This window comes from Scyliorhinus canicula, chromosome 7 (genome assembly GCF_902713615.1).
Source record: "Scyliorhinus canicula chromosome 7, sScyCan1.1, whole genome shotgun sequence".
In the NCBI taxonomy this organism is placed as follows: Eukaryota; Metazoa; Chordata; class Chondrichthyes; order Carcharhiniformes; family Scyliorhinidae; genus Scyliorhinus; species Scyliorhinus canicula.
Genome location: NC_052152.1, coordinates 156449407 through 156472041, shown reverse-complemented (window position 1 = coordinate 156472041; position 22635 = coordinate 156449407). Strand labels below are relative to the sequence as shown.

At 43.4% G+C, this 22635-nt stretch overlaps 1 protein-coding gene across 2 annotated transcripts in view; it reads right to left on the bottom strand.

Annotated features, from left to right (window-relative positions):
• Window positions 1-22635, bottom strand: part of sall4 (spalt-like transcription factor 4) — a 44372-nt gene that overhangs the window by 5777 nt on the left and 15960 nt on the right. For both annotated transcript variants that reach the window (XM_038803122.1, XM_038803123.1), the window contains exon 2: window positions 5551-8172. In XM_038803122.1, coding sequence (XP_038659050.1) covers window positions 5551-8172 — 2622 coding nt within the window. The remainder of the gene's footprint in view (window positions 1-5550; window positions 8173-22635) is intronic.

Sequence of the window (22635 nt, the reverse complement as noted above, 5' to 3'; positions counted from 1 at the left end):
AAGCACTGTATTAACAGTTTGCATTGATGGGGCATACCCTGCTTTTGCAGGTAAAGCAATAGATTAGCCGGATAACAGTCGGCATCCACAATCTTCTCTTAAGAAACTCAATGTATCCAAAGTAACTGTCACGTATCCTTTAAATGTGTTCATCAGCATGAAATAATTGGATACTTAATCATCTGGTACCCCACATCAGAATCACAGGTCAAGTTTATTTTACCCGAGTCCTTCTAAAGCATCCAACAAGCAAAGTGCAAAATTTCCATTTCTTTCAACAAGCTATTTATATGGCCATGTCAAGGACAATGCACCACACACTATTTCTGGATCACAACTTTTTTTATTGTCGGAGGTTAGAACAGGAAAAAAAACCCAAGAGAACAAAGGCTACGCCCCTATACTCAGTGATACTCAGTGGGAAGGAGGTGTGGGGAAGATTGGTCAATGTCATATTTTGGGATTTACACCCAAAAGGTGAGCAAACGTTGGTTGATTTAATTTCATTTTCTTATGGTACTGTTAAGGTACTTTTACCTTCCAAAGGATTAACTCCCACGGCTGCACAGGCTATTTAGATGCTATTTAAATAATTTCTAGGAATGACACACAAGCCAGCCTAATTCTAACGTGAAATTTTAGTTTTCAGACAATGGGGTTCATGAATGGTGGTCCTGAATATTTGTAGCTATTATGATAAGAATGATTTTCATTTATTGCATCCAGGAGGCAGCTCAGCTGGCCAATAACACTGCTGCAAATTTCTTCTCCAAGAATTGAAATTATTTCCTTGAACAAGGTAACTTTAGCAGCCAGACAGACTAGCACGCCATCTGCAGTGACAATGTAATCAGCCAGAGACATTGAAAGACCTCACTATCCAGACAGTGAAGGAGATGAAAGATACTCCAAGCCGAGGTATGAATCATGTAGCCCATCACAAAAGTTCAATGTTAACTAATTTTTAAGTTGCATTTAGCCCTTTATGAGCAGAAGTGTGTTATACAAGAGTGACAGCAAACAGATGGATCTCAATCATTCCCATGCACAAGTGTTTTTCAATTCTTCTGAAGTTACAGAACACATGACATGTGTAAGATCTATTATACATACAATAAAGGGATCTGTTAAGATTCTCAGATTGTACGGCATGCTCCAAATCTTAGAGGACAAATTTTGCTGACAGAAATAACTGGTTATGGTTATGTCAGAACCGAATGAATACCTAAACATTGATCATTACATTTACAATTGGTAAGGAAAGGACAAGAAGCAAATGTTCAGCAAAGTGATGAGATCAATCTCAAAGAGCAAAATTATAGGAAGGATAACTAGTTGGGGATCTGGTGGCCTATACTAAAAAAGGTTGGATCCTATAGTGCAGTTATTACTATTTATGGCAGTGCAATAAACTGATGATGTACAATTCAGGTTTCAGTATCAGATACAAATCACTCTGCATTGTTGCTCAGGCAGGATTTATTTCTTGCCCAGCAGATTCACTCCGTGGGGAAATAGAATGTACTTTTTTTATGGACCACATTGCACATGGGTCAAAAGGAATAATAATTTGGTTCAAAAAGCTAAAGTGGTTATGCCTTTTTTTTTATATAAAGGTGACATATTGGCACAGCGTTTAGGACTCTTGGCTCACAGCGCCAGGCATCCGGTTCAATCCCGAATGCGGGTGACTGTATGGCGTCTGCATGTTCTCCCAGTGGCTGCGTGAGTTTCTTCCAAGTGTGCCGGTTCCCTCCCATAGACCAAATACGTGTAGGTTAGGTGGATTAGCCATGCTAAATTGCCCGTTCGTGTCGATGTGCAGGTTACCTGGGGTTACAGGGATAGGGTGGGACAGTTGCCTGGTTGGGTGCTTTTTCTGGGAGTCAGTGCAGACTCGATAGGCAGAATGGCCCTGTAGGAATTCTATGGATATACACAGGCAATTAGAGCCATAATCATTTCAAATTAGTTCTGGGAATCAGTCTACAGTTCAGAATTTACATTCCCAATAAATGTAAAAGCACCCTTCATTGGCGGTGAGTTTGTGGTCAGGGATTAATTATGTGATCAGCAATACACCACCTAATCCACATCATGAACGATATAACTAGCTGGGTGCATGCAAATCATCAATAAAGCTAGACAGCGTCACACCTGGTAGAAGAAAAGGAGGCAAAAGGCAGGGAAAGGCAGAACAAAGCGACACGGCAAAGTACAGTATTGGCTTGCCGTGGAGATCAGAAATGGGGTCACCTAGACCGAGCATGCCAAGTGCAAGACTGTCACTGCCATGGATGTTGTGCATGCTCTGAAATGCCAGGGCCGCACACACTATGGATTCAGTTGCTGAGCAAATCGACTCAATTCTAACGAAACCCAAGAACAATTGGATTTTATGGAACCACAAAATTAAAACTTATGTTCATGACCAGGGAAAGAGAAAGATCATTGCTGTGGGCCTTACAGGATCATTTTAACAATTGAGGATTTTTTTTTGAGGAAATAATGGATAAAAGAGAGCTCTACAACTTCTAGGCCAATGCTTTTTCCTCACGAGTGATCTAGTCATTTATTTAATTGCTAATTATGGGACCTTGATGTGTGCAAACTGACCACTAATGTTTTCTATATTACAACAATGATCACATTTCCAGGGTACTTTTAAGGACATTCTGATGTCATGATAGATACTACATAAAGGAAAGTTCTTTCTTTTAAAGGGGATTTGATAGCATGTTTATGCAGGGGAAGCATTTGGGGGATTAAGGATTGTGTTTTGAATTAGTATCATTCAGGATGAAGGTTTGCAAATGACTTCAGGGGTTACAAACATACAATAAGAAAGGTAGTAGTGCGACTTGGGGCTTAGATAAGCGGTGTTAAAAGTGGGAGGGTAAGTTATAGAGAGAAATAAAATCCTATATTCTCTTAAATAGATGCATGGAGTACAAATGCAGTATAGTAAGAAATAAGTACCTGCATTGAGATCAACATCTTTCACAAGCACAAAAGCACTTGCAGCCAATAAAATATTTCTGAAATACAGTCACTAATGCAGTGCCAAATTTGTAATGACCATTAGGCTGCAATTCAAATATTAGTTCCACTTTTAGGCACCTTACTTTGAGCTTGAGGTTAGGGCCATGGAAAGGATGCTAAAGAGATTCATTATGACACCAAGGGTTAGGAGCATTAGTTCCAAAAGAAAGAATAGATTTTAAAACGACGGGCAGCACGGTGGCACAGTGCTTAGCATTGCTACCTCACGGCGCTGAGGCCTCAGGTTCGATCGCGGCTCTGGGTCACTCTCCGTGTGGCGTTTGCACATTCTCACATTCTCCCCGTTTTTGAGTGGGTTTCGCCCCCACAACCCAAAGATGTGCAGGATAGGTGGATTGACCACGCTAAATTGCCCCTGAATTGGGAAAAAATGAATTGGGTACTCTAAACTTTTTTCAAAAAGCACAGATTTTCTCCCCCCAGATCTTTTCAATTTAAAAAAAAACAAATGTAAAATGGTAAATGACTCCTCCTGGTCAGCATGTCTGAAACCATATGACATATTTAAAGATTTAAAGTTATTGTCACAAGTAACATGCTAATTACATGGTGAGGTTTAGAATATGTGTATACACATCTTGCCAAAGTGGCAAAGATATAATCCAAAAAACAGAAGCAAATCTTTGAAAGGAAATGCAGCTGACAAGGTCAAAGGGAATGGAATAGACTAATTGGATGTACATTTGCTGAATCACCATCGCGAGCAATCACTACTCTCAGCATGTTCAAGCATATCCTCGAGACACCGAAAACAGCTTGCGAGAGGTGCAACAATGAGCATCTAGAATGGGCAAGGGAAATTTCAGGCAATTGAGGTCATCAAACAAGATGCCCTTCCAGCTGGAGCTGCTGGGCGGTGGGACGGACACAAACGAACCACGGGACAAGGAGGAAAAGAGGAGGGAGTGCAAAGGCACGCAAAGGAATCAAAAGGGACAAGGGACAAAATGGCAGGGGACTGTTCGAAGGGCAAGTTGAAGCCCAAACTAAACTGTAAATAGACAATCATACATACATGCTCTGGCCACACTGGGGATTGTAAAATATGTGTTCCATCTAATGGCCACAGCGGGAAGGAAGACAATTGCCTGCAAATAGATGTGCTGATTTTGGTCTGTCTTTTTTTATTTACTTTTTTTGCGTGGTTTTGTAACATTTAACTTAGGAGTCATGAATAAGTTATGCAAAAAAACATTTTTATAAAAAAGCATAAACCCAAAATACACTCCGGTCCCGATAGCAAAAAAAAAAGATATCCAAGTTAAAGGCAGTCAATAATTTTTTTGCATGTAAATTTAGAGTACCCAATTATTTTTTTCCATTTAAGGGGCAATTTAGCATGGCCAATCCACCTACGCTGCACATCCTTGGGTTGTGCGGGTGAGACCCATGCAGACACGTGGAGAATGTGCAAACTCCACATGGACAGTGACCCGCAGCCGGGATTGAACCCGGATCCTCGGCAACGTGAGGCAGCAGTGCTAACCACTGCGCCATTGTTCCGCCCCTTAAAGGCAGTCAATAATCAAAAGTTAAAAAATATGATGCACTCCAGAGCATGACATTTTCATATATGGGACTCTAGCTACATTAATCTCTGCCAGCTGTAAGTCACAACAACAAATTAAGGACATGTACATCCAGTTCTTAAGAATATATTCTCCAAATTTGTGCACATCACCTTCACTTTGTAAACCTGCTGGGACATGAATTAAAACTGAACAAGGAGCAGTTCACCCTGATGGCGGAATTGCAAATAAAGCAGACTGTTGAAAGATGCTGTTCATTTACAGACCATAAAGCATGTGGTCCAGACAAACGTGTAGCCGCATTTTACAAAATTCTCAGGTTCGATCTCTGATCTCATGAGTTCACTGATCTCAGTGCTACAGTTGGCTCTAAAGCCCTCAAGATACTAGAGATATGCGAACATAAAAAAGGAATCAGGCATCGCCATCATCATCATCATCAAGATCCAGAAAAGTCTGCAATTTCATCTTCACAGAGGTCTAGTGAGTGCAGGGATAGCTATGGACACGCACAAAAGGTTACACATGAATGTTGCCCATTATCTCCCCAACTCAGTGCTCATGAAACTCTACTTTCGAAGGGAATGGAGACAACTGTCACTCCTTACCCTGTTCTAAAATAAAACATCTATCAGTTGCTGTTTTACACCACAAAGGTCATGCTTCACTCGATCTCAACACTGAAGCTCAAAATGTACTTTACAACTGCACATAAACTTTTACTCTTTAATTTGTTAAAAAAAACCAAGTGGCTCAATTTTTTGTTTAATTAAAAAATAAAAGGCTCCAAGTAACTATTATTAGGGTCCATTCTATTGAGCTATCAAATTATCTCAAGTTAGTCCATTTAGCTGCATTTATGAAATTGCAACGGAGACTCAAAAAAATAGACTGGAGATGCTGCTGAGGTTATTCACAAAAGGTTATACTATAATAATATATATTTTTTCATACTCACTGCAGTCCCCATTAGTAAATGGTATACTAGGCACTTCTTCCTTAATTTTGCGATGAATATTGGCTGATGTTAAATCTAACGCACCATCATTTGGCAGTTCAGATGCCTCAACAGGCTCAACTTTTGTGCCTGAATTTTCACAAGAAGCAGGAAATCCGGGTGACTTTGACAGATGACTACCGTTATAGCTGTTTGCAGGAGACGAAGCTTGGAACAATACAGGTTCTGAAGCACCTGGGCTCGGATTATTCTGGCATTCTTGATCGCCTACTGCCGAAGAAGAATCGTTAGCCATACTCTCACTTTCTGGGGAGCCATTCTCACTGGATTTCAAACTGCTCTGTCGTTGCAAGTTCACACTAGAGTTGATCATTTTCATCTGACTTTCCAAAGCAGCTATATTTGAGAATACCAACAAAGGGGAGTTGGCTGGCAAGTCACTGTAAGGCAAAACTGGTTTTGAATATTCAACTGTAGGTGTCTTCGTACCCTTGTCCCCTTCCAACTCGGATTCATCCATATTTTCATCAGTAAAGCTGCTGTCTAGTTCAGCACTTTCATCAGCTAAAGTTGGCTCTGGGTCAGAACCATCATAATAGCCCTCAGGCAAAGGGGTGTTAGGGATCTGACCTCCCATGTGCATTCTAATATGCTGCTGAAGAACAACAGCATTGGTGAATCTCTTGTGGCAGATAGGACACGAATGCTGCACTCGCAACGGTGGTTTTGCCCTATGTACCCCATAGTGTGTCTTGAGGTTGCCTTTTGTGGAGAAAGCCCTACCACAAACTTTACATTTGAATGGCCTTTCACCAGTGTGAGTACGGTAATGCATTTTTAGTGAACTCTGGCAACTCAGTATACGATGGCACACAGCACATTCATTTGGGTCAGTGGATGTTTTGTCTATGTTTTCTACCAGCTGTTGGAGTTTGGACGTCTCAGATGCTTGGCTACTATCGAGTGTGTTACCAAAAGTGAGCTTGGGCTTTGAAGTTTCAGACATTATGGAAGTAGTCAAAGGTGGCACACTGCCATTTTCAGTTGTAGATTTAATTTCTAGGTTAGATTCGTAGTTGCTTATATTTGATGACATAGAAGCAGTTTCACTTACTGCTGGAGACCGTCTTTGCAGAAAATCACTCACAGGTACCTTATCTGATGTATCCTCAAAACTAGCCGACAACTTCAAGCCAACTGAATTGGACAATGTTTGTAAGACAGGCTTGGTGTCCACCCAGTTTGCCGAATTGTCAACAGGTATCGACATGCCATACGGAATTCCACTGCTTGTTGGAACATTGTCCAGATGCTCAGGAACAGGATACGGATTCATTCGGATATGGGGATATTTCTCCTTATGACGCTGGAAATGGACTTTCAGATTGCCTTTGGTTGTAAAACGATTGCCACAGATGTTGCACTTGTAAGGTCTTTCACCAGTGTGGGAACGGATGTGAATCTGCAGAGCGCTGTCATTTCCAAATACTTTGCCACAAAACTTACACTTGTGTTTGAAAAAGGACTCTTCTGAACTGGACTTGGTTTCAAACACTGCAACATTTGGAGGCTTGCCCTTCTGATTTCGTGCGGCTGAAGCTGCAGATAGTCCCATCAGTGGGCTGTGAATAATTGCTGAATTTGGAGACTGAGGTAGCAAGGGGTTTGGAAATCTTGCAGCTGGGCTTGTAAGGTTGCCATGTTTGAGCCTGGAAGGGTTTTCAGAGCAAGAAATGGAATCAGGCTTGGAGGTTAATGAAGCTAGAGCACTAGTAGTTTGGAGAGATCCTGATTCAGAGTGGTGTAAAACCTTGTTAAAATGAGTTGTACCAACAGAGGAATGAGGTAGCTGTACTGGCTTAAAACCATCGAAAGTAAAGGTCTGGCTACCAACTTTCTGGCCAATTAAAGCAGCAGCAGCAGAAAGCTGTTGTGACAGGTGAGCCCCCAGTGTTTTAAGGGGGTCTGCAGCTGCAACGATGGAAGGATGCAGAGAATGCGGTGCCATCATTGCCACCTGGATGCGGATTTGCTCAGTTAACTGAATCTGCTGAAGCTGCTGCTGCTGCAAACAGACCAATTGCTCAAGCAATACCGGAATAACGTTGACAGTTCCAGTTGCATTTGAGTTGCTGGCGGGCACATTGTCTGGAACATGCTGAGTCACTGCCACTTTAGTGTTCCGAATCGTCTCCAATGTGACATTAGTGTTTGGTATTTTAGATTGGGGGACATAACTTGTGTCAGAGGCTGGATGTAAACTTGAGGCAGCATTTGAGGCACATGATTTTTGAGATTCTACAATATCAACATTCATCTCAGCAGATTCACTCCCTTCACGTATTTTTTCTTCAGGGCTATCATTGCTTTTAGATTGATCAGTTAGTTGGCCATTTGCAAAGTTATCTGGGCAAGATTCTGGGCTGTCTTTTGGAGGCATTTCCCTCTCGCCTTCATTCATAATCAAAACTGGTGGGTTTTTAGTGCAATTTTTTCTGTGCTCAAGGAACTTGGAGAGATCAAAGAATTCGGCACAACATTTTTTACAGATGTTGGTTTCCTCGGTCCTGCATTTCTTTGCATTTACTTCCCCATCGCCATCATCTTGACATTCCTGAGAACCTGTGAAAAATATTAGAGAAGCACAGTAACTACTTAATGTAAAAGACTAATGTAGAAGCCCCTTGATGGTTCTTAGCCCGACCTAAACGGATTCCATAGCCCGACCTAAACGGATTCCATATCCTGATTTAAGATCCTCTCTCGCTAATGTACTGATCCCACCATTTATGAAAAGCACACAAATAGCAGTGAACAGTTATGAGCCAATTGCCATTACAGGGTCATGGCAGCAAGGTAACCAAGGTTGGGAATGAATGTTCAAGGGCATTTGACATTTAGGAAGGATAGGAAAAAAGAAAACGGAGACAGTGCTACACTGTTAAGATGGGACCAACACATTAGAGAGAGGGGATCTCAAATCTGAAGATCAGGATATTTGGGCGGAGCCAAGAAAAAGCAAACATTGGATTAAGTTCTTTATAGACTACCAAAGAGTGGTAATGTGGGGATGGCATAATTCAGGAAATTAAAAGTGTGTGTAATAAGGGCAACACAGTAATCATGAGCAACTCAGATTGGGTAATCGAATTAGCACTAATGCTGAGGAGGACAAATTCCTGGAATGTATACATGATGGTTTTCTAGAACAGTATGTTGAGGAACCAACTAGAGAATGGGCTATTTTAGATCCAGTATTGTATCATGAGAAAGGGTTAATTATAGATCAGGTGGTAAAAGGAGCCTTTAGGGAAGAGTGATCATAAAGTGATGTAGTTCAATCTGAAACTAGGGTCCAAATCTAAAATTTAAACAAGGAAACCACAGTGGATGCTGCAATCCAGCCAAAAGTCCATTAACTTGGGACACATAAATCCCACCAGCAGGCAGGACCAATGTGTCAGTCTTCATGGAGGAAGACAAAAACCTTGGAGTCATGGGACTAGTGATATTGAGGACCTGAAAGAAATTAGTATCAGTAAAAAAGTAGTACTGGAGAAATTGATGGGATGGGAAAGCTGACAAACTCTGATGATTTACATCCCAGAGTGTTGAAAGAGGTGGCTGAATGAGATAATGGATGCATTGGTGGTCACCTTTCAAAAAGATTTTCGAATGGTGTCTGTGAATTGAAAGGTAGAAAATGTAACCCCACTATCTAAGAAAGGAGGGAGAGAGAGAGGAAAAAAAAGGAACTACAGACCTGTTGGCTTGATATTAGTGGAAGGGAAATATTAAAATCTAGAAAGATGGGACAACTGGACACTTATGGGATTGGGTTTAGGATTGAGTCAACATGGACTTGTGAAAGGAAATCATGTTTGGCAATCCTGTTGGGAGCTTGAAGATGTTACGAGTAGAATAGATAAGGGAGGACCAGTGGAATGGTCATTTGGATCTTGATAGGGTCTCACACAAGAGGTTAGTAAGCAAAATTAGAGTACATGGAATGGGGTTAATATACTGGGGCATGGGCTGAGGATTGGTAATGGAAAGAAAACAGAATGTAGGGATAAATGGATCACTCTCGGGTCGGTAGGCTTTAACCTAGTGGGTACCACAATGACCAGTGCTTGGGGCCCAGCTATTCACAATATATATTAATGATTTGGATGTGGAGCCGAAATGTAATATTTCCAAATTTGCTGACAACACAAAGCTTGGTGGGAATATGAGTTGAGGATGATGCAAATAAGCAAGGGGATTTAGACAGGCTAACTGAGTGGGCAAGAACATTTCAGATGGAATGTGCAAAATGTGAAGTTATCCACTTTTTCATGGGGAAAATGAAAATGCAGAGTATTTTTGAAAATGGGGGGGGGGGGGGGTGCGGCGCATAAGGCACACCTGGACTAGTGTGCACGGTTTTGGACTCCTTTCCCAAGGAAGGATATACTGGCCACATAGGGCGTGCAATGAAGGCTCACCAGACTGATCCCTGGGATGACAGGATTGCCTTTAGAAGAATAAGTAGTGATCTCATTCGAACATGAAGAATTCTCACAGGGCTGATGCAGGAAGTACATTTCCTCAGGTTTTTACGGGTCTAGAACCAGGGGAGGGTTTCACGATAAGGGGTAGGCCTTTTAGGACTGAGAGGAGGAGAAATTTCTTCAGTCAGCACATGGTGAATCTTTGGAATTCCCTATTCCACAGGGCTGTGGAGCCTCAGTCATTGAGTATGTTCAAAGCAGAGGTTGATAGATTTTTTTTACATAGAATTTACAGTGCAGGAGGCCATTCAGCCCATCGAGTCTGCACCGGCTCCTGGAAAGAGCATCCTACCCAAGGTTAACACCTCCACCCTATCCCCATAACCCAGTAACCCCACCCAACACTAAGGGCAATTTTGGACACTAAGGGCAATTTATCATGGCCAATCCACCTAACCCGCACATCTTTGGACTGTGGGAGGAAACCCACGCACACACGGGGAGGATGTTCAGACTCCGCACAGACAGTGACCCAAGCCGGAATCGAACCTGGGACCCTGGAGCTGTGAAGCTGTGAAGCGATTGTGCTATCCCCAATGCTACCGTGATGCCCTTTCTAGGTACCAATCACATCAGGAGATATGGGGATAGCGTGGGAAGATGGTGTTGAAGCAGAAGATCAGCTGAGACCTGGTTGAATGCTCCTATATTCCTAACACTCATCATGCTTGCAGATAGGATCCCCAATGGGGAGGATTTCCTCCAGGTTTTCCACTGCATTGAAATCTTCCTGTGATTTGTCCTGTTCCATTCATTAAAATTGGACAAAAAGGCCAAGAATTTTAAATAGAAAACATTTCTTCCCTTTGACTGAAATTACTAGAAAATACAAAAACAGAGGGCAGGAACAAAAAAGAAAAATTGGTAAGTAAGCACAAGCCAAGAGGCAAAAACCATCCATAAAGATTATTAGCAGTTTTGTTTGTCATTTCTAGGCAAAGGTAGGATTCATTGCTTGTATTTTTGATCTGGTTTCAGTCCTCGGATCTATGGTCAACTCTTCTTGCAATAGCTATGTCCCAATCAGATAAAATTTTTATTATTACTTATCCCCAGTGCCACCTCTGGAGACATGAAAATCTCTGTTCAGGATAACATCATTTTATTATTAAATGGGCAAGAAGGGAAATCACACTGGTTTCGAGCTAAATAAAAAGGCTGAATATAAAACAGCTTCTCTTCTCTATTTTCCTTCCAGCTTCCCTACCAGTCAGATTACAAAAAGACAAATACAAACGGTCAACAGATACAAGCAAGCTAAAAAAAACAATAGGATTCTTTTTTTTTAAAACAAGTATTAAAATGTTGCCACTGTTAATGGATTAGTTTCAATTTGCAGGCATTGCATTTAAACCCAAAGTTGTTTTTTAGTAATTCAGCTCCCATCTCCCCGTTGTAATCTCCATTTTACAAACCCTTTTCAGCATCAAACAAGATGGGCAAGTGCTCTCTCAGCAAGCACAGCTACTCAAAAAAAAAGAGATAGTAGCATGTCCGATTGAATACGGAGTTCTGTTTCACATACACATTGACGGAAATAACTCGCTATTTAAAGTGCCTTAGATATAGATGCAAAAACCTCCAAAGACAAATCAAAACTTAAATTCAAAATTCACAAGGGAAAGGTTGTACCACAAATATTTGAAGGGAGAAATGATGAGGCGTCAGGCACGGCAAATTAGTTCTTTGCATTTTTCTTCAGAACGACTGAATTAAATTAGACAGAGTATGCGAGAAAAGAAACGGAATGATCTGTGGTGCAATTGAGAGGAAAATAGGGGTGGCCAAAGGGAAAATGTGGTAGACATGAGGAACAAATATTTTCTGACGGGGTCATTAATGGTGACCAACTGTAATACCACTGTCACCTGGCTGACATCAACTAACTACACAGTTGATAACTGCGCCGAGGTCCCAGGTTCGATCCCGGCTCTGGGTCACTGTCTGTGTGGAGTTTGCTCATTTTCCCCGTGTTTGCGTGGGTTTCGCCCCCACAATCCAAAGATGTGCAGGGTAGGTGGATTGGGCATGCAAAATTGCCCCTTAATGGGAAAATGAATTGGGTACTTTATAAAAAAAAAACTTTACACAGATGAGATGCTTTCTTTTGTTCATGCACAGCTCAGCTTTGTGCTATGCCATTTGTCAAGTTATCCAAAGCAACAGGAGTGCATGAACGGAAGTATAATCCCAATTAGAAGGGACCCCCGATTCTTGCATCAGACAAAATGGCCAACATTACTCAAACATTCACAAGTCTAAAACAAAACTGTCCCAACTGGCATATTGTCATGTGCAATGCATCAGATACCAGCAGCAAATTGAAGTTAGCAGGGTTCAGTTTGGAGCATTAAAAAAAAAGTGATTACAAATTCCTAAATATTTTAACTAATGGAATGCTTTTCAAGGTACGTTTTACAAGCGATGACTGTTTCTGTTTACAACAGTTATTGCTTGGAATTTCATTTCGAAAGGGAGACTACATGGCTTAAGTGGACGAAACTAAAAATTAAAACGACAAACAAATCAGCTTAATTACTGCCAGTTAAGTCTGTTAGGAAATGCCTGAAGGTATTGTCAGCAACACTAAATAAATGCCCAGATGGCGAAAAAGTTCTTTATTCTGTCTCAATGAAAATGCCCATAGGATCTTTTAAATTCTCTTCTCGCCTCACCTTACTGTTCTCCAAATACCACCTGAAGAGCTATCCCTTCATTTAACTAGCAGTTTCAACAGGAGAATCTTAAGTTAATAAGAATGGCCAACAGTAGAGATAATACACAGGTAAAGTCTCACCTTCTAATAAGAAACAACTCCGCAACCATAAAGTATTCTTGGTCAAAGCTCACACGTGAATTTTTAAAAATGCATGTGGGCAACCCATGAGATAGTACTCAACTTCCTGGTGGTTTACACGCTAACATGGGAAAAATCTGGTAGAAAGCAGTTCATAACAGACCAACTAATGCTTGGGGATGAGGCGTGAAACTCAGAACAAAGAAGCCAGTTAAAAAATGTACAGTGGAAAAGGGGAGGAGTTTTAAACCCAATATAACAATTTTTTTTTTCCCCCACTGAATTCTGCAGAGAGCCCAAATGAAATGCTGTATAGCCAGGTTTGTCTGACTAATTTACTGTCGAGGGAGCAGTAAACACATTGGACAGGTTATACTTCAAACAGCAAGTTAACTACAGTAGTCCCCCGTTATAACGCGGGTGTTGGGGTCTAAGACAGCCACCCGCGTTGCATCCGAGCCGCGGATATCCACGATGGGGGTTTTAAATTTATTTTAAAATCTATGCATGCGCTTCCCATTGTGAGTCTACGGGGGTCTGGCCTCTCCCCCTGCCCCCCGCAGACTCACAATGGGAAGCGCATGCATAGTTTTTAAATAAATTTAAAACCCCCATCGTGGATCTAATTAAACAAGCTCTCTGATTGCCACAGAATGAGGCTAGGAGTTATTCCAGAGGGAAACCCACAGAAACTCTGGTGGGTTTCACCAAACTGGAGGAAAGGATTGCCTTTCAAAAATATGTTCTGACCGCCACCGGTTTAAAGAACCTGTCTGCTGTGCAGGGTTGAGGCAGCTGTAGCTCTGCACTATCCACTTCCGGACGCTGTGTGAGCTGCTCCTCTCTCACTGAATCTCCCTCCAATCAGCCGGCAGTGTCAACTTCAGCGGCCAGCTCACTTTGATCCGGAGAGGGAAGCTGACAGTTGGGGTCCATAAGCCCCCCCCCCCCCCCCCCCGCCGTATATCGCGAACCGCGGTATTGCGGAGCGCGGTATAACGGGGGACTACTGTACTAAAATCTTTGAGACAGAAATTAACTCATACAAGCAATTTGTGCTTTTGTTATTCCCATGGATGGGGAAGGAGTTGTGGTTCGATGTCGAGGTTAATATTCCACTAAATAGCTTCAATGGGCGATGCATCTTGACCTTGGTTCTGGTGTATGGAGGTGCTGCTAGCAGGTCAAATTACAGTCATGAATGAAGTCAAGTCTGAACTGGTTCTTGGGGGTGGGGGTGTGTGTGTGTGTGTGTGGAGAATAGGTGTGAGAGGTGCGCAAGGGAACCAGCGAATCACGTGCATATGTTTTGGGCTTGCTTGAAATGGAGCTTTGGACGACGGTATTTGAGACATTGTTGAAGGGCAGCACGGTAGCACAAGTGAATAGCACTGTGGCTTCACAGTGCCAGGGTCTCAGGTTCGATTCCCCGCTGGGTCACTGTTTGTGCAGAGTCTGCACGTTCTCTCCGTATCTGCGTGGGTTTCCTCCGGAGGTGCACCGGTTTCCTCCCACAATCCAAAGGCATGCAATTAGGTGGATTGGCCATGATAAATTGCCCTTAGTGACCAAAATGGTTAGGAGGGGTTATTGGGTTACGGGGATCGGGTGGAAGTGAGATCTTAAGTGGGTCGGTGCAGACTCGATCGGCCAAATGGCCTCCTTCTGCACTATGTTCTATTGTGGGGGTGAGGGTGGAGCGATGCCCTTTGGTGGCAATGTTTGGCAGTTCAGAGCTGTCGGAGGGGAGAGGGCCGATGCCATGGCCTTCACTTCAGTGCCCGGCGATGGATCCTACTGGGTTGGACGTCGGCAGTACCACCGAGGGCTTTGCCATGGTCGGGGACGTGGCAGAATTTCTGCAAATGGAGAAAATTAAGTTTGCCCTGAGGGGGTCAGCAGAGGAGTTCTAGGCGAGATGGAGGCTGTTCACCTTGGTTTTCAAAGATCTGCTCGTCACCAGCGAGTAGATGGGGGGGGGGGAGGGGGTGGGGGGTTGGGTTGTAAGCTAGTTTGTTAAAGGTGAAAAATAAACTGTTTGCATTTTGTCTTTATGAATGTGGAACTTTCTGAATGGCTTGGAATAAACCTTGGGCGGGGTTTTCCCTCTAAATCGGTGGGATGACCCGACACCGGCGCCAAGAACGGCGCAAACCAGTTTGGAATCGGGCCACCCAGAAGTTGCGGAATCCTCCGCACTTCCGGGGGCTAGGTCATCGGCGGAGGGGTTGGAGCCATGAGAACCAGTGCTGAAGGGTTGCCCTGGTCCCTTACCGGCGTGCTCTTGCGCAGGGAGTTTCTTCACCGCGCCGGCCATGACGGAGCCTTACAGGAGGCCAGTGCAGAAGGAAAGAGTGCCCCCACAGCACAGGCCCGCCGGCAGATGGGTGGGCCCCGATCACGGGCAAGGCCAGCATGGGGCCCCCCCCCTGGGGACAGATCCTCCTCTGCAGCCCTCCCTTCCCCCACCCCCGGGGACCCCAGTGGACGGCCTACCAGCCATGTACCGCTGTGTGGGACCATGTCCATTTCACACCGGCGTGACTGGCCGAAAATGGGCAGCTGCTTTGCCCATCGGGGCAGAGAATTGCCGGGGGGGGCGCTGCCAACGGCCCCCAACCGGCGCGGCGTGATCCCCACCCGAAAACCGGCGCCAGAGAATTAGACAGCTGGCGTCAGAGCGAGATTCACACCGCCCCCCCGGGGATTTTCTGACCCAGCCCGGGGCGGCGGGGGGGGGGGGGTCGGAGAACCCCGCCCCCTATATTTTAAAAATATTGAGGTATTTTGGGATGGAGACAGCTACATTAATTATTATTGTTAGTTTTTTTCAACCTATAAGCTAATGTTGTCAAGAACGTGATTGAACCCCAACTACCAAGCTCGCAGCCCAAGCAGTGAAAACTCACTGGAAAATGGATTTAAGGATTGAAAGAAGAATTTAAAAAAACTAAAATGATTCGAGGTTCACTGCTGCCTCACGGCACCGAGGAGCCAAGTTTGATCCCGGCCCTGGGTCACTGTCCGTGTGGACTTTGCACATTTCTCCCCGTGACTGAGTGGGTCTCGTCCCCACAACCCAAAGATGTGCAGGGTAGGTGGATTGACCATGTTAAATTGCCCCTTAAAAATTGGGGGGGGAAAAGAATTGGATACCAAATTTATTTTAAAAAATGATTTGAGGTCAACAATTTAACGTCAGCAAATAACCACCAGAAGAATTTTAACATTAGTAGTTGCACCAAACTACTGACCATAATAAATGTTACAGGAAAGACAAATACGTATCCTGGATTTTAAAATAATTAGATAAATATTTGACTATGGGGTTGAGGGAGAAGCATTGATTCTGTATGCAGATGTTCAAGAAGCTCAGATCTGGTAACAAGGTATTAAATGAATATGCCTCTCTACTGCAGTTCATCCAAAGCTGTGCCATGACCTAACAAGCAACAAATTTTGTCCTATATTGGCCCGTGGCCTAGCTATGCCACAAATTTTAAAATCTTTGTTTCCAAATCTCATCTTGGCCTCACCACTACCTCCCCACATCTGTAACCACCTTCAGCTATACACTGGTCTACAATTTCTGCATTCGAGTAATTCTGGCTGCTTGCACATTCCCAATCACCCTCATCAGTGGCAGTTGTATCTTAGACAGCCTACACCCTAAATTCTGCAACATCCTCCCTCACCTCTCCACCTTTCTGCTGGTCCCTTGTCCTTAAAATACATGATTTTGACCAAGCTTTGCTTCAATAGCGCCATACACTTCAGTCAGGTTTTCTGATAATACTTTTGTGGAACACTTATTTTATTACAAAAATACATTATGTAACCAAATTTCTTGTTAAATTTGATCAATTATGGAGACAGACATTAAAAGATTTACAGTACCTAGATCATGTAGTGTATGGCAACGGAAACATCCACAATAATTAAATCATAACTGCCTTTGAGTCTGGCCATATTCAAAGAAATAAATGAAAACACAAAAGAAACTGGAAACAAATAGAACAGAATCCCACTTCCCAAAAATTCTCAAAACAAGAAACTGTATAAAAGTAGGTTCAAGATAGAAAAGAAAGAGATAATGGTTGACTATCACATCACGTAAATCAACTGTAGAAATAACTGGTGGCAGACTCTGCCCAGTATCTTCAGGCTGAGTATCATTCACCTGAGGGAGGGGCAGTGCTCCAAAAGCTAGTGATTCTAAACAAACCTGTTGGACTTTAACCTGGTGTTGTAAGACTTCTTACGGTTCAGGTTGAGGAGGTGCAGAGAGAAAAAACAACATTAGGTTCTGCTGTGATAACTTACAGTTAAAAAGCCTGCCAACACTCATAGCCAACATGCTATTTGCTACCAAACACCTTGCATAGGAGAGGAAGTTAGAAAGAGAAGAGGGATAAAAGAGTCAGTCCACTTGGAAATGTGAAATTCACAGATCACAATCTTCAGAAAGAGGAACGTGATAACAAAAACCCACAAACCCATAGAGCACAAAAGTAGTTTTAAATGTGACTATATTGAAATATTGACCCAAGAGGGTTTTACAACATTTATCAACGCAGATATTCTTTCTGGGGAGATGGGCAATTCTACACGAACACACAAAAACGGTCTGACATTATCAAGAAAGGTCATTTTTCATGCACTTCTCATACACTACACTGCACTTTTTTTCAAAATATAAATATCTATTAGGAGATTCTGTTTGACATTCATTGGATTTCAACTCAGTAGGGAAGTTTTGCAATTGTATTTTACGAAGCACTGCTCACACCTGAATGAAGAAAGCCATCATATTACAAGCTGATCCACCCCAAAAACCTGCAGCCCAATCAAATCAACTTCTCAGTTCCAAGCATTTCTAAAACTACCAACTAGCTACCAACTTAATACAACTGAGGAAGGTCTAAAATATCTGAAAATGATGCAAGCACACAAGTCAGTTTTCAATTACAAACTGAACGGAAATGGTTAAAACATTTCAGGTGTATATGGTTTAGAGAAAAATGGTCAAAATCTATCCTTTTGCTTGGCAGCATCTTCTTTTGTCACTCTCTCGTGAAATAAAAGTGACCAGTAATCTCAAAGGAAGAGCTTGCATTTAAAAAGCGCCTTTCACAACCTCAAATGTCTCAGTCAATTATTTAAAAATGTACTCCCTTTTGTAAAATCGGAAATGCCACAGCCAATTTGTGCATATCAAGGTGCCATAAACAGCGATGAGATAACTGATTAGGTCATCCGTTTTTGAGAGGTTGGTTGAGGGATAAAAAGTGTTGGCGGGAGGCAGCATGGTGGCGCAATGGTAGCACTGCAGACTCATGGCGCCGAAGTCCTAGGTTCGATCTCGGCTCTGGGTCACTGTCCGTGTGGAGTTTGCACGGGTTTCGCCCCCACAACCCAAAGATGTGCAAGGTAGGTGGATTGAACACACTAAATTGCCCATTATTTGAAAAAATGAATTGGGCACTCTAAATTTATAATTAAAAAAATCATGCTATAGGTATTTTCCCGCGACCCAAGAGCAGAGTCAGGGCCCCGGGGTGAGTGTTTCAATTCCTCTGTACGGCACTGAAAGTAGAAGGTTAGATTATAAACTCAGATCTGCGGAGGAGTAGGGCTTAAATCACTGTAAGCGAAGTGAACTCTGCTCAGATAAGCTACATACTGCCACGAGGTGGTGCTCTCCTCAGAGATTATTTCAGTAATTGTTTTGTTGCATTTTCAATTAATGTTTGCTCGAAAGACAAGGGAGATATTCTCCGTTGCCGACGCGATATTGTAATAGCGATCGGGCAGAGAATTGGCTGACTCCCAAATCAGGGTCGGCGTTGTGCACTGTTGCAACGGCAGCATCGGCCGGCCCTCCGCGATGCTCCGCTCCCGATGGGTCGGGTTCTGACGGCATGGGACATGTGTGGTCTCAGCGGTCAGGAATGGCGGTGGTGGTAGCTGCAGACTGTGTCCAACGCTGCCACATTTGGCTGGGATCCAAGCCGCTGGCCGGGGGGGGGGGGGGGGGTTTCCGTGCACAGCTGCCACCATGCTGGGCGGCGCAACCAGGGACCCTGCCATTCTCGCCGCGTGAGCCAGTAGTTTCACCTGGAGCCGCTGCTAGCCCCTCACTGGTCCCGGAATCGGTGAGGGGTTGGCACCAATTTTTCCATCGTAAACCTCCCGCAGATTCTCCATTCGAGCGGAAAAGAATCCAGCCCAAAGTTTTGGCAAGAAGTCAGGTTCCCCATCAGTCCAATTTTCTCCAAGATATGAATTTCTCTGTTGTTTTGGGCACTAGAAGAGGGTCCCACCTACAATGGTCAGTATTCATGTACGAGGGCAGCACGGTGGGCATAGTGAGTAGCACTGCTGCCCTCGCGGCGCCGAAGGTCCCAGGTTCGATCACGGCTCTGGGTCCCTGTCCGTGTGAGTTTTGCACTTTCTCTCCCCGTGTTTGCGTGGGTTTCGCCCCCACAACCCAAAAGATGTGCAGGGTAGGTGGATTGGCCACGCTAAAATTGCCCCATAATTGGCAAAAAATGAATTGGGTACTCTAAATTTATTTTTTTTTAATTAAAAAAAATTATTCATGTACAGATTCGGTCTTCAAGTTTGAGCAAGTTAGGTAGGAAGGAACTAAAAAAGGGCGTGATCAGATTTCACCCAATCACGTCCTTGGCCAACATCCATGCATGCACACTTTAGCCAAAGTCAGTGCATCATGATCAGAAGTAGGTAGGTTTCTTTTACTTTAGTTCAGGGATGAAAGCAAAATTCCCAGACTCGAACTACTGAAAAAAGTTACTTTCTATGTGAACCCCTCAGTGGAGCTTATTACATGTTTGTCGGAAAAAGCACAAACTGTTAACCGAATAAAAGACAAACACCATAGTTTCTTACTACCAGTGAAACAAAATCAGATACTTTAGCTACCATCTCATAGCAATTAATATGCAATTGATTGATTCAAGAGATCAAAGTAAAAAGTTTAGAAAATGACTTTGGCAAGATACTTTCTACACAACAGCCAAGCTCACCTTCCCATTCTGCACTGAGAAAAATATTACAATGTGCTCAGGTTAACTTCCAACAACTTGCAATCAATTTATTCACATGGTGAAGTGCAGCAGGCAATGTAATGAGCAACTCCCATTTATCTATCGTCAGGTATAAGTTCCGTGTTCAAATCTGGTGACTGGAACACTACTTGTAAAGGCACATTGGCTGGGATAATGGAAACATAACTTTATAGAAATTGCAACACAAATCAGTACCTTCACAGGAGGAACAGTTCCAATTCCATCTGCCTGCTATATTCAAATAACATTTGTATCTCAAAGCTGCTTCTATCTTAGCTATTCTTTGGGAAGAGGGGAGCTACACGGTCAGTAACATTACAAGGTCCAAGTAACATCATATGCCCCGATTATTAATGACTGTTCTGAAAGTATACATTCAGAAACAAAAGCATCCTGCGCTAACTTTCACAGTTAATGTAACTGTACAGGATGTGGTGAGTGATGACCTTTGATAAGAGGAACAATCAAACTGGTTACTCTTTTACTGGGAAGAGAATGTGTATCCTGGAAAGACTTTGAAGAATGAGCCAGTTATTAATCTGATTGTGGAAATCTTCTCAGCTTTAGTACTCTTTTGAATACTAACACTGAACCACTGAGTCAGATTTCATTACCAGATCCAGTAAAATGCAGATCTATACAAGTTTCTCATTTTTCCTCAGTCTCTATCACATATTCTGTTTTATAACACTAATACACAAAGGAATCAGGTTTCTTCCCATGTAAAAAGGAGGAGACTATGGTGAGATCTTCCGGCTGCTCATGCTAGTGTGATCTTCTGGCCCCGCCAATGGCGCATCCCTGCCGCTGGTTCCTCAGCAGTGTGGGGTGGATTCAATGGGAAATTCCATTGACAGCAGTGGGACCAGAAGTTCCGCCAGACAAACAATCGCGCTGCATCGCATGCTTCATCTTCAGTCTACAATTTCCCAATCCAGATAGGATCTCAGCGAATGTTATAGGGTCACATGTGGCAGCATTTCTACAAATATATGTTTAAAAATAGGCAGGTTAAGATGAGAAAGATTTTGAAAGATCTTTATTTTGAACCTTCAGGTTCATTAGAAACTTGGTGAAGACCTTCACAGTAAAGAGCGCCTCCTTGGCAGTGTCCAAAACGCTCAAGTCACATTTAAAACTGTGTTGAAACCGTATTCTTTCTTTGGGGCGGGAAATCCATCCAATTTAATTTGGTCGTGAGGCCAGAAGAGTTATATTTAACCATCGGCATGCTATCCATGCAGGCACATGGCAAAAACAAGTCAATTTAAATGGAAAAGAAACTTGCATTCATTTTAAAAAGCCTTCTGTGACCTCATTCTCAACCTTGAGAAGGCAGGTCTGGCTGTTACTTTTGGAATTAATAAATGTCACCAATATGTATATGGTCAGCATTCCATTATCATAACGAACCACAAGCCATTGCGTGGCCTATTCAGGGGAGGACAAGAGCATCCCGCCAACTGTGTTATCCTGGATCCAGTGGTGGGCACTCTTGCTTGCCACATAAAAGAGTACATTTTACAACAGCGTTCAGGTACCAGGATCACTCATGCGGAAGCCCTCAGCCGTTTGTTGTTGCCTATGAGCGTCCTGTCCCCACCTATGGCAGATGAGGTCATTGCGGCCTTGAATTTTATGGACGCCTTGCCAGAGATGGTTGCTCAAGTAGGTGCATGGGCGCAGAGGGACCCGGTCTTGGAGAAGCTGTGCCTCATGTTACTCGACAGCGGCTAAAAGGTCTTTCTACTGTCTCTGAGACCCCCTTCACTCAGGAGGTTCCCTGAGCGGAGCTTGGAGGATGGAATAATATTGTGAGATGCTCATTCCCCCCTCAGTGACGGGAAGCCCTGTCGCAGGATTTACACACTGGCCATTCGGGGCTTCCAAAATGAAAGTGTTGGCACAAAGCTGTGTGGTGGCCAAGTATCGCTGCGGACATTAAGCAAATGTTACAAAACTGCCTAGCTTGCCAGAAATTGCTAACTCTGCCCTCCTACGTGCCCCTCCACCCATGCCAATGGCTTGGTCGTCCATGGATTTGCCTCCCTGCAAATTTTGCTGGACCATTTATGGCTCCATGTGTTTAATAATTGTGGACTGTCACTCTGGCTGTTGTTTTCAGGACGTCTCCTTTCACCTGCGAGAGGTTTGCCATTTTTATACGGTGCATCCGGACAGCGCCATATCATCCTTCCCCTGATGGACTGGCAGAGAGGGCGGTCCAAAGCTTTTAAAGTGGTTTGAAAAAAAACCAAAAAGCTGTCGACCAGGTCTATGGACACATCCACTGTACAACGGTGCATGTATCCACCAGGGTTGCTCAAGCAGAACTCCTGATGGGACAACGACTCTGGACTCGGTTGAGTCTTACTCTTACAAACCTTGGGGCAATGGTCAGTGGTATCAGAGGTCACAGAAGAATCATGCAGTTACAGGACATGGGGTAAACGTTCCATGCCGGGACACCAATTATGTGTGGAATTTTGGCGATGGCACGCTATGGCTCTTGGGAGTGATGCTGGACCGGATGGCCCAGTCTCATATGGTCAGAGTCCAAGGGAAGACTCTTAAGAAGTGGTGCGAGATCACTGGTCACAACATTCCACAGGTGGTAGTAACACTGTCGCCGCAGCATGAGCCA